This window comes from Talpa occidentalis, unplaced genomic scaffold (assembly GCF_014898055.3).
Source record: "Talpa occidentalis isolate TD23 unplaced genomic scaffold, MPIMG_talOcc4v2.1 talOcc4.3, whole genome shotgun sequence".
NCBI lineage: Eukaryota > Metazoa > Chordata > Mammalia > Eulipotyphla > Talpidae > Talpa > Talpa occidentalis.
In genome coordinates this window covers 94,889,885-94,903,570 of record NW_023603184.1, presented here as the reverse complement: position 1 = coordinate 94,903,570, position 13,686 = coordinate 94,889,885, and the positions used below count along the sequence as shown (strand labels likewise).

General features: G+C 35.9%; 1 protein-coding gene across 2 annotated transcripts in view; it reads left to right on the top strand.

The window, feature by feature from the left end:
• Nucleotides 1–13,686, top strand: part of KCNH7 (potassium voltage-gated channel subfamily H member 7) — a 396,363-nt gene that overhangs the window by 283,278 nt on the left and 99,399 nt on the right. For both annotated transcript variants that reach the window (XM_037521841.1, XM_037521840.2), the window contains exon 6: nucleotides 4,252–4,466. In XM_037521841.1, the coding sequence (XP_037377738.1) occupies nucleotides 4,252–4,466 (215 nt within the window). The remainder of the gene's footprint in view (nucleotides 1–4,251; nucleotides 4,467–13,686) is intronic.

Here is a 13,686-nt window from a genome sequence, read left to right as displayed (position 1 = left end):
AGCCCCTTATTTATTCCCATTTTTTTTCTTTAAATTCATATACTTTGTTTTTCAGGTTATTCTCATTTCTTTCATTAGAATCCTAAATCCCATCTGTTCATGATCAATCTCAGGGAGGTTGCCTTTCACCTTTAAATCCTCAACCAAGGCCTCTCTGAACATAGACCTGGGAGGTAGGAAACCCTGTATTCTGATTTTTAGCTCTTGATTCTTATTCCCTTTTGGACACATATTCTGTCTGCTTAAGGATATTGCTAATACCTATGTTGATTAAGGTATTGAAAAGTGTTTTCACTAGAATTTTGATATGTTTTAGAGGAATCCAAGACAACATAATCATCTTGCAGACTAACAGACTCTGCATATAAACATCTGATTCAACAGGAGTGGAAAAGCACATAATGATCTTGGTTGCACAAGGTGAAATCAATTGTGAAAGTCTTCTCTAAGTAGCACGCATGAATTACCTTAATATTTTAAGTTCTGCTGAATTTTTTAAATTACGGATTTAAAAGAAAATTTAGATCGGATCTCTAACATTAGAAACTTAAAACAAACAAAAAACAGAACAGAGAAACAGTTCAGAAGGGTTTTCCACTAGTAAATACAAGGAGCTGGAATATGGACAACAGTGAGCTGGTAACATTCTGAGACTAAATCTGAGTATTACATGTACTGGCCAGGATTTCTCAGTCCAATTAGATCTAATGTCCCCTGTTTCAATGACTGTTTCATTATACCCATTGTACTATCCTAAAATGACATTCAGAAATAATTTAGTCTTTTTCTCAAAGATTGACATGATTCCTAACAGTAATATAAAAGAGAAATAAAAGGGAAACAATTTAATAGTGACATATTTCTCTCAATATGTTAATGTTCAAGTATAGTTAACTAGATGACTTAGTACAATAGATATAAGGAGAAAAAATGGTTTTAAGAGCATTAAGTACATGAGAAAACAGTATATACAAATACTGAATAAAAAGAGAGGATGGGAATATGGGTAGATAACAAAATAAAAGCTACTATTGAAATAAATACAAATATTGATTTATTTATATATGAATTTTAAAAGTAGAAAATAACTAAAATTGAATTATGAGAAATATCTTGAGACAAGCTGGAGAGAAAATGAGGAAGTACATTTTCACAAATGAGGTGGCACTTGCTTTTAAGTGCAATGTCAAAATGATTTCCTGTTTGATAACACACAATAAAATTACACATAAGAAAGAAATGATAGAATAGATATTTATCCTCCAATACTTAAAAAAAAACTTGCAGACTATATGCCTTAATAACTAATGGGAAATAAAAAATGAATTGTACAAAAAAAAGGATCATATATTAATAGAGAAGTTGCTGCGGACCTCTAAGTAGTTAGTAAAGTAAAGATGAAAACTGTCAAGCAATCCCCAAGACAACTAGCTTCAAGTGTTTAATTTTTACCATCTAAGTTTCCTTTTAAGTATCATATATCATTTTTTGAATATAGGTGGACAAAACATGAAAGATGTTCAAAGAAATGTCATTCATTAATGATTTTAGAGCAATTCCTTTAATTTCTGCAAATTTAATATTTGATCTTAACACTGCTATAAAAATAATTTCATACCTTTTTTCTAACTTTCATATTTTCACCTGACAATTCTAAATGCAAACTATAACCTGAAGTCTGAAATTCATATTGGCAACTCAAATGCCACGTGTGGTTTGCTCTAAGAGATAACTTTCCAAAATGGTACAACTTTTGGTAAAGTTCTGACCAAAACAATGTAAAGTCTTCCTTCCATGTGATAGTTGTAGCTCTGAAAAGTTCCAAAATATATTAAAATTTTGTTAAAAGTATATGGTATATGTATGCAATTAGGTTCAAGGCTCAGATCATTATAAACAGACTTCTCACCTACATGAATGCCTATTAGAACATATAGGGCAAGTTTTCAAGGTGACAGTATAGCTATCTCCCATCATTATAAACAAACAAAAAGTATCCCCACAAATGCCTCTCTTGGGTGAAGAATTGCCATAGTGGAGACTACTTCCTTATCAGCGTGGACAATTCACTGCAGTTAAAAGAACTGGTCACAACGACAATCAAAGTATATTAGCATCATAGATGATTCATGATTTTCCCATTGTTTTAAAACAACTCAGCAATTTGCTAACACAATCCAGCATATAGCAGGTTACTATAAAAACAGAACTGAAGTATGGCTTAAGGATTTTAAATATAATGAACCAAACACCTGAGCTCAAACTTCTTTAGTCTCTTGTCATTAACCCTGTGTGCAGTAAAATTGCCTAAAAGGTGAAAATGTGATACTGGTGTTGGGAAGGTAGTATCCAAGAAGTCTGAAGTCCCGAAATATCTTACACATGTTAAATATTAAGCTATAGGTCTGGAATATAGCCAGAAAAGGAAAGAAGGAAGAGAGGGAGCAAGGAAGGAAGAAAAGAAGGAAGAAGGAAAGAAGGGAAATGTTATAAAATTAGAGCTGTGTGGTGGCGTTTTCTACAAAGACATGAAGAATGGGATTTCTGCCCAAGAGCTATCTGAAGACTAGATTAATTTGGTAACACTTTCAGTTCTTATTTCTATCAATGTCAAATCAATTAAAGAGAGAATAAGAATATATTTGCAAATGAGAGCACACAGTGCAATAACTGTTCAGAGAGCCCAATGACATTTTTCACCTAAATGGACTTGATCATCATCATGAATAAAACACAAGCATGAACAGGAATGTACCTTATGAAACAGAGTGGCTGTTAATTAGATGAAAATACTCAAAATCACTTCAAACTTTTATAATTACCAAATAGGAACTTTTATAAGCATATGTAGTGTGATTTCCCCCCAAGGTAGCTATGAATTAAGTGATGAGTATTTTTTTAGCATTATATTTGACCTGAGTTGATCAACTGTTGTGATCCAAATTACATAATCTGTGAATCTAACGTTCAAATGTTTACATCTCCTTGGTGTATAAAGTATATTTTGAATCCTAAAATGTGTTAGTTTCATTCTGAACCCAGAAAAAAAAAATAGCATAAGGCAAAATGTTCTGACTAGCAAGTTCAGTCAGGCATTTTGTGTTTTAAGCACTCTCTGAAGCAGAAAGATAACAACTGTATAACACTCGTGGGCTCAGGATCTCTGTAAAATTCTCCCTGATGATAATTTTTAAGAACTACGTAATAGATTAGTAACATTAACCCTTGCACAAGAAACTCTTTGGAGCATTTCCTGACTCTCCATAAGGCAGCAGACAAATTCATCTCACAACAAGACATACCTTGTTGATGTACTCATCCTCAACAAGGTGCCAGAAGTCCTGACACCTAGCCAAATTGTCTTTGTAGGAAAGTAATGTGAAGTTGACCAGGATTGGTGATAGGACCCAAATGTCCAGTAGTGAGTTGAATATGCGCTGGGGATCTGATGTAGAGCATAATTAAATAATAATAATAATAACCCAGATATGTGCTATTCCCTAGCTATGGTGACTTTATAGGTTATGCTTGTCAAAGACTCTTCTGGTAACTTTTTTTCTCATTTTGAGAAAATGAATTTTACTTAAGACAATAAAAGAATGAAAAATACTACCAGAACACTTGAGTTTTCCATTAAGATCTACCCCCCACCAAAAAAAAAAAAAAAAAAAAAAGCATTTGTCCTTCTAAGCCTGGTCCATAATTCCTCCATTTGGGCTTAACTTCTAGAAGTTCTGTGGAACAGGTTGTGCAGAAAATGGTGCCTATGAAGAACCCAGCTGATTTGTTACTTGTCAGTGGCACAGGGCGGGAATAATACAAATTGGATTAGGGTAGATAAACTATTCAGAAATTTCATGCTTAACATGATGTTAAACATAGACAAGCCCTTCCTTGAGTAATTCCTGGATTATGAAAAGACATTCCTGAGAAATTTTGAAGGTGGAATTTGGTTGATAATAGGAAGTGCAGTTATTTCTTTAATTCCAGCTTTTCATGAAAGAAGCTGAGTAACAGCGAAAGTTGTCATCTGCTAAGTGCAAGCCTTTGACCTCCTCTTCTCTTTCGATACTGACAAGCCACTCCATGCAGCAGATGGTGGCCCTAAACCCTATGTCCTGATATCAGCTGGCTGCATTTAGTCACACCTGAATCAGGTGACATTGGTCATGAATCACTAGCAAGTCATTCAGGACCACCTCTTTTCTATCTCTTGATACTGCTTTTACAACCACTTTCCAATTTTTTTAGGGCCTTTTAATCATATCAAGTCAAGCCTCCTGGGATCCACATCGGATTCAAACCTCAACAAATACAGCACCATTAACAAGATTCCACAGCTCACTCTGAATTTTTCAGATGTCAAAACTGAAAAAAAGAATACATCCCCTCCTTCTTCGGATAAAACCATTATTGCACCCAAGGTTAAAGATCGAACACATAATGTAACAGAGAAAGTTACCCAGGTAGGACACTTTTATTATCAACTTCAACTTTTTAAGTTTCTTTTCTGTACCATAAAACACTTTCTCTTTCCTGTGAATGATTATCAAGAGAGGTAAGCCATTTACTTGCACTCTCATTTATCTTGAGATGTTGCGTGACCCTCTAATGTAACAGATAAATAAAACTATAGACTGTGATTTTATCTACTACAAGACTAAGCAAAAAATGGGTTACCTTGGTTTTATGGTTCTCTTTGTTTTAGAGGTGTTTAACCTGCTATTCATCAAGTTTGGGTATTTATTGTTTTGCTGCCAACTCTCACATTATTAAAGCATAGTTTCTAAACATAATGAATGAGTCTATTGAAGCTTTAGTTAACTAATTGGGATTTACTCTGTACTGTGACCTCCTTTTCTGCGCTGACTGTACTAAGTAGAGTCAGATATAAGTCAGTTGACTTTGGGGAAAGATCTGTCTTGAGATGGTGAAAAGTCAGAGTAAAACAGTATGTTTCACAGGAACAATATTTTATCATTTTCAAGTAAATATTGCAACTGGAACTAGAGGGGAAATATACTACCAGGAAATATACTAGCAGGAGTCCTGCTTTAAAAAAAAATAGATAAGTGATTTGTACTTACAATATCAAAATACCAACCTAAACAATACGTGGCTTTTGCTTCCAATGCATTTACAATGTTGGGAATTCATGACTAATTTTGTGTCAAGTAAACTGTTCTTTGACAAACAATTTACTTAGTATATTTGCTTAGTAAATATTTTTAATAAAGTATCACCATATAGAGGTAACCTTGACCCCAACTTCCAACCCAAGCATGAAAATTTGCAATCAGTAAAACTTTTTTGTAATTAAATCACTACAAAATAAACCATAGTACTACTCATAAATAACCTCTTCTGTGTAAACTGAAATATCTAATCAAAGACCAATAGTCAATTGTAAATAGACCTAAGCAGTTTTTATTCACTTGAGATGAGAAATTGTGCATGCCATACTCCAGTATATATTTTGATATTTGTGTAGTAATATGTTTTTGACCCTTAACATTTTGCTGTTCTTAACTTATGCTTAGGGACCTGAGAATAACGGTGGTGCAGGGATCATCCACTCTTTTTCAAGTTGCAGTGATACCATTTTCAGAGATTTAATTTTACTCACTATTTTTCTTCCCTTTAAATTTGTGTTTTTGTCGATACAGTAATCACCATGGATATATATAAATTAAGAGATTTTAGAAACTGTATAGAAGACTAACTGCAAATATTAGGATCAGGGTGCAGCAAGTAGCATCAGCGAGCATAGTATACAGGGTAGCACATCAGAAGTAGTAGGGACTACAGAAAATGATAAGAGAAGGACTCCCTAAAAGCAGATGGCTGCCAAGCTCCAACCAGTTGTGGCCATGCAGGAATGCTTGATCAGTGTCTCTAAGTCTTCCAATATTAGAAAGAAGCTGGGAATCCAGACTTTAAAATTAAATAAAGATGACAAATAATTCTTTTCCTTTATTGAGGTAACATTGTTTTATAACACTGTATATGATTTAGGAGAATAAGTTCACACCTTCTCAGCTGTATGCTACTACCACACCTCCACCATCCAGGCACCCATAGTCCTTTATCTTAGGCAGTGTGCCCCCTCCCACACTTGTTCTTACCCCCCCTCTTGCTTCCCCTTTAGTAGCCTCAATTCTGCAGTCACATTTCTAGTTTATTTTTGTCAGTTTCTTTGTTGGTTTTTTGTTGTTGATTTTTCTTTTCTCTATTTCCACATTTGAGTGAAATCACCCAGTATTTGTCATTCTCCTTAGCACTAGTTTCACTTAGCTTAAACCCTTCAGTTCAGCCATGTTGTCACAAGTGGCAAGATTTCATCTTTTCTTTTTTATAGTTGATTGGTTTTATATTTTATATATATACCACCTCTTCTTAATCCATTTCATCCACTGTTCTGTCAATGGGCATCTAAGTTGTTTCTATAACTTGCAATGAACATTGGAGTACATATATCCCTTGAATTAGTGATTTTGCTTTCTTCAGGTAGATAGCTAGGAGAGGAATTATTGGATCATATGGTAGATATTTTTAATATTTTGGGGAACCACTATACCCTTTTCCATAGGGACTGGACTAGTCTACATTCACATCAACAGTATCCAAGGGTTCCTTTTTTCTCCATACCTTACCAACATTTGTTATTTCTGGCTGTTTGGTTGGTTGGTTGGTTAGTTGGCTGGTTGGTTGGCATGGACCATTCTCACATGAGTGAGGCAGTATCTCATTTTGGCTTTGTGGCGAATTAATGAAAAATTTGTTGCATCAAATGTAAATGTAAAATTTCAGGCCAAACAAAATACACCTTAAAGATTGTGAGCAGCCACAAATGTTCTGTGTGCTTGGTTCAACACAGGGTCCTCCCTAACCTGGGATGTTGAGCAGGTCCAGTGTGGCAGGAGAAGGGGTGCAGATGTGGGTCAAAGGTACCAGCTGATCTGCAGACTTCTGAGCTTGATGGGAGAGAAAGCAGATATACAAATAGCCATAATCAAATTGTCCTCATAAAGAATACAGGTTAGCTGGTAAAGTACTATGATTTAAGGGGAGAATTTTCAGAGAAGAAATAGAGATGGGAGAAGACATTAAAGTTGAAACTAGAGGTATTTATTAGATTGGGTAGTAGGTGATGTTTTGAGTATCACTCAGTCAGATGTGCTGTGTTCTAATTCTGGCTAAGTCACAGCAGCAGGGACTAGTAAAACACCTGGTGTGTTAGAGTTTATCAAATTTTTTCTGAATGTTGAATCAGCAAATGAGTAAATGAATGATGGATGGAAAGAAGGAAAAGAAGAACGGAGGCAGGAAGGGAGTTAGGGAGGGAGGGAGAGAAGGAGTTGGGAACAAGGAAGGAAAGAGAATTAGCCAAGTGGACAAAGTAAAGGATGAAAATTCTGGTTGGAGAAAATATTAAGATCAAAATTGTAGAGGCCCAAAAGTCCATCTGAATTTTGACAATCAGAGGCTTCCTGAGTCAGGGATAGATTAGGCTGGGAAGCAAAATGTTATAGGTGAGGGAGCTGCTGGAATTTTCCTCTACTGAAGGTTTTTTAATACCTTTTTCACATAAATACCTTAGGAGTCTGAGTAAAATGCAGCAGTTGTCATCCAAAGCTTTGTCTTCTCTTAAGGTCTCATGTTGTATCTATAAAACCCATATGACTCTTTCATTTATTTCCTTATATTATAATATTTGTTTTAAAATTTTAAAATATATTTTGAATTGCTTTGCCACTGAGTGACTCTGATGTTCACAAAGAGGCCCTGGGTTTTCCTATGTCACCCAAATCATGGACTTCTCCCCACAATCTCCAAAGTGACCTAATTGGAGAAGTATGATGCAAGCATAAAATCTTTCATAAAAGTTTCCTTTATTTTTTCAACAATGTGCAATATGCAATGATAGGTTAGAGATTATGCTATAACATTTTATTTGTTGTGATTCTGACCAGAAACAATGAAGAACTAGCAAAGAGACCAAGATCAAAAACTAAAAAAATCACTAAGAATGATCCATATTCTTTTAGTGCTCCCTTAAGCTCTTAGTAATAAACCTTTCTAATTGTCCAAATGTCAGACCAAACTAGGTAGAGATCAAATACTGAGGAATTCCTCTGGCAGACTTAGCCTCCGGAAATTTTCTTGGAGCACTTGAAAACAGGGCAATCTTTTAACTGTTTTCTCATTTAGCATTTTTGAAGCTTCCGAATCAAAGATAGCTCTAGAATCTTCATATTCACAACATATGGCATCACTTGTCCCTAGTCACTAAAAATAACTTGGTAATAATCCAAAATCTTTATTTGTCTTTTCCACACTCCCTTTATTAGGACATTGTGGAAATTCTCTTTGTCAAGATATTCTCAGTGTATTTGCTGCAGGCAGTCAACAGTATTTTCTTTATCTAATGCTATTTGTTTTATTCCCTTAGTAGAGTTATATGGTAATCCTTTCTTCAAAACAAATCAAGGTTTTGTTCACAGATCATTCAACAGTGAGTTTTAAACACTCCTCTGAGCAGAAACAATAGAGCAGACATTTAATAAAAAGGCATAAATGTAAGTCACAATTAATCTCTGCTCTTGTTACATTCTCTCAGCATTTGGATATTATCTCTATTATACATTGGCTTATTATTAATTAGCCAATCAGTTATTTATAGCCCCAGCTAGAGTGAGCTTGGTGGAGTAGGGACTTTGTTATTCATTCATTCATTCTTCCTTCTATTTGTTTGCTCATTTAACAATGCACTGTACATAAAGTGCTAGATTCTAGGAACTTATTTTAAATGGCAAATTCTCTACCTTGAAGAAGTGAGGACACAGTACATAAGGGTTACAATGCAGTGGAAACTAATACACTATAGGTAAGTGATAGTGAAAAGAGCACTGGAAGGGGAGATCTTACCTACATTAGGTATTTGGAGAAATGATGGGAGTATAAACTCCTAGAGGAGAAATTTCTGAGGTTAGGAATTAGAATCTGAAGTGGGGAACTGAGGTAACTGACAAATGAATGAAGATGCGTGAGGCATATGTATTATTCATTAGTGCTTGCCGTAAGGCACAACACATACTAAGAACTTCTAAATTCTTAGCTGTCCACCAGCCACGCCCCAGCCGGTGCCTACAGCATAACGGGGGCACCTTGGTGACTGGATCTGGAGTCTGGATGTTGCTCTGTAAGGACCTTTAATAAAATCTTTCAAAAATGAAATAAATTCTTAGCTGTAACTCCTTAATTTCAGGAGAAAAGATATTGGAGAAAAGTAAGTAAAAATAAATCTGTGGTTCAAAAATCCTCAAAGTAAATACCTGCCTTCTGAATTCTGCCCTTAGGCAAGATTTTAATACTTGTCTTCATGTTAGGTCTAGTAATCCCTTTTATTGGTTGGCCTTACAATACCAAACTTCTTGCAGACCCAATTACATCAACTCTTTTTTTGTTTGTTTGTTTAATTGTATCTTTTATTGAGATACCATTAGTTTACAAAACTGCATATGATATTTAAGAGTATAGTTTCATCTCTTGAGATGTATGTTACCACACCATACCCACTACCTAAGCAACCATAACCCTCCTTAGTTCATTGCAACCTCTCTACCATTTGCTCCCAACTACCCACCTTTCTCTTAAGGTAGCCTCAATTTTGTAGTCAGATTTCTAGGTTTTGCTTTGGTTCAGTTTTATCTATTCCTTTGCTTTGTTTCTTTATAGTACACATGTGAGTGAAATCATTCTGTATTTGTCTTTCTCCTTCTGACTATTTTACTTTGCCTAATCCCTTCAAGTTCCAACCATATTGTCACAAATGGCAAGATTTCATCTTTTTATTGCTAAGTAGTATTCTATTACATATACATACCACCTCATAATTCACTCATCTGCAGTTGGGCACTTAGGTTGTTTGCATAACTTGTCTATTTTAATCATACTTCAATAAACATATGAGCACATGTATCCCTCAAATGAGTATTTTTTTTTTACTATTATTCAGGAAAATACCCATAAAAAGGACTGTTAGATCACATTATAGATATATTTTTAATATTTTGTGAAACCTCCATACTGTTATCCATGGAGGCTGGACTAATATACATTTCCACTAACAAAGTATAATGAGTCTTCTTTCTTCACATACTCATCAATACTGTTGTTTTTGGTCTTTTTGATATGGGCTATTATCATGGAGGTGAGGTGATATCTCATCATGGTTTCAATTTGTATTTCCCTAATAATAAGTAATGATGAGCAGTTTCCCTGTGTTTGTGGGCCATCTGTAAGTTTCTTCGGAGAAGTGTCTAATTCCTCTGCCCATTTTTAATTGGGTTTTCTTTTTGTTGAGTTTTATTTGTTCTTTTTAGATCTTGCATGTTAACTCCTGTTCAGATGTACAATGTGCAAATATTTTCTCCTATTTTAAAGGGTGTCTTTTCATTTTAATTTTTAGTTTCCTTTCCTGTGCAAAAACTTTTTACTTTGATGTAGTTCCATTTGTTTATTTTTGCTTTAATCTTCCTTACTATTAAAGTCCCCAAAGAGGGGCCTCCCCGGTGGCGCAGTGGTAGAGCGCTGGGTTACGAAGCTGCCCGTCAGCCTCTGCGGCGCCGGTTCGATCCCCGGCTGCTCCCCGGCCACCCGAGGAGGGTCCCACATGGCGCGCAGACCTCTCCTGCCGCCCACTGCTCCCCTCAGCAGTGTGCTTCAGTCCTTCTGCCTGTTCTGCTCCCTGCTCTGGCTCTGGTGAATTCTCTCACCCTCCCACGCTTCTGACTGTATCCAGTGCATGTATAAACAAAAAACAAACAAACAAACAAACAAATAAATAAATAAAAACATGCCTCTATTAAAAAAAAAATTAAAAAAAATAAATAAATAAAGTCCCCAAAGACATCCCTGAAGTCAATGTTATACAGTGTTTTGCCTATGTTTTCTTCTATGAATTTCATGATTTCAGGTTTTACATCCAAGTCCTTTATCCATTTTGAGTTGATTTTCATGTGTGGTGTGAGTTAACAGTCTAGTTTCACTCTTTTGCACTTGAGTTTCCACTTTCATAACACCATTTGTTGAAAAACTTTCCTTTGTATGCATGAACTCTTTATGGCATACTTCCTCTGACCTTCCCTATTCATTGGAGGAAATAAAAAACAACTCTTAGAAGGCATGAATTTTTTTATCCCGTAACTACAATCCAGTTTTTATAAACTGGTATTCTGTAGGGTCCACCTCAGGCAAACATTGTAGTGGTCAGTTCCTGCAAAATTCTAGTGGAGTGGTAGATCAAAAAAAATAATGAATTAAAAGAATTGCTGGGTGGAGCATAAAGATCTATTTTACCATGTAACTGTGGTCCTTAGTTGAGGAGCATACTTTGGCTAGATCAACCCGTTGTTGAATAAAATAATCCAAACTTTTGTACTCTTGAATAATTTCTTTTTTTTTCCTGAATTAAGTTCTAATTTAAATGTTATGCTAATATTTAGGATAAAATAGTTGATTATGTTGTCATGTTCAGCTTTTACCAATTTTGTATTAGGTCAATCTCTTTAGCTTCATATAAGGATTTCTGAGGGTGTGGGAAGATGGTATGTGAATTCCAAATCATTATTGTCTAGCCATGTGAGACTATATCAGTCAATTCCATAACCAAATACAAGTATCAGAAGAACCACTGGAATACCTCCAGCAGAAAATGAAAGAAAGGCAGTTCAAGGGTTTATTTGACTAAAAATTAAATTTTGGTGGTGGGTCTGCATTCATTGTTTGAACAACCAGTGACTTCCCCTCTCTCAGTCATGCCTTCCCCTTATTGACTCCATTTTGCATCTTTAAACACTATTAAAAAATGCCTGATGGTGTGTATCACTAAAAATCAACATCTACATTTATTTATAAAAATATTTTGCAGACAGAACTTCAAGTTAAAAGTGGTTTTATATATAGCAATGCTTTTCAATAATAATGTTTTTATAATTCTGACTCCAATTCAGACTCTGACATAAGCTGTCAGAAGTGGGTATCCCACTATTGAAGGCAGTTCTAACACTTTACTAGGACAGTGTCAGATTTTTCAGCTTAAGAGCTTAGTCTCACAAGACTGCACTCCACTTCAGATGCCAAGTCCAAGTTGTCCTTCACCTGTGCTTCTGAAAAACTACCTAAAAATTAGAGATTTCCACAACCAACTTCCTCCTTGGGTTTGATTGATTTACTAGAATGGCTCAAAGAACTCAGAAAAACATTTTCTGCTTAAGTTTGCTGTAAAAGAATATATCCAAGGAACTGCCAGGTGGGAGAGATGCATAGGATAAGGAAGGAAGAGTTTGTATAAGGCATGGTATTGGGAGAAGGTGCAGCACTTCCCTGCCCACAACTAGGGCATCACACTGGCAGTATTTCCTTGTGTTCACCATGTGAACCCTGCCCTTTAAAGATCTAACAAAGGTTTAATTACATAGGCATGTTGGTTATCAACCAACAATTGGGCATAGCAAACCACAGCCCCTCCTTTCTTCCCTGGAAGTTTGGGGCAGGGGGATCTAGAAATTTCAGCTCTCTAACCGCATAGTTGATCCCTCTGGTAACCAACTCCCATTCCTACATGACTTAGGTAACCTAGAACTTTCCAAAGTCATTTCATTAACATTAAAAAGACAGCTTTATTACTGTCATCATTTAGAAAATTCCAAGTGGGGCCTCCCCGGTGGCACAGCAGGTTGAGCACATCACTGTAAAGCTGTCTGCAGTCTCTGCAGCATGGGTTCAATTCCCAGCTGGACAGGGAGATACCCATATGGCACAGAAGACTTCTCCTGTCTTGCCCGCTGCTCCCCGCAGCAGTGTTTTTGGTCCATCTGCCTGTTCTGTTCCCCACTCTGTCTCTGGTGAATCCTCTCACTCACCCGTGCCTCTGGCCTGTACCCCATCTCTTATATAAATAAATACTTTTTTAATAATAAATTTTATTTTTATATTCCCCATACAATTTCAACCCCCCCATTTTGACCCCAATCCCTACTTTTTTAAAGTCAAAAAAATCTGACAAATTGAAATAAAACTTGCACCAAAAGATGTAAAAAAAAAAAAAGAAAATTCCAAGTGTTAAAATTTTGTGTCAATGGTAACAGATGTTAACTAGATTTATTAGGGCAATCATTTCACAATATGTAGAAAAATTGGATTATTATGTTGTATGTGTAAAACTAGTATGTTGTATATAAATTATATTTCAATTTTAAAAAAAGTCTGTGCCAGGATCAGTGATAGATGAAACCAAATATTTATTAAATATCACAATATAAATGTAATTAAAAATTATACTTAATTAAAACTTTTTTTTAAGTTTTAATTTTTTTTGAAGATTTTATTTATTTATTTATACAAGCACTGGGTACAGTCAGAAGTGCAGGAGGGTGAGAGAATTCACCAGAGCCAGAGCGGGAAACAGAACAGGCAGACTGACGATACACTGCTGAGGGGAGCAGCGGGCGGCAGGAGAGGTCTGCGTGCCATGTGGGACCCTCACCCAGTGGCTGGGATCGAACTGGCGCTGCAGAGCCTGCGGGCAGCTTCGCAGCCCAGTGGGGCAGCTTCGCAGCCCAGCACTCAACTGCTGCGCCACCAGGGGAGGCCCTAAAACATTTATTTTTCAGTGGTGATTTT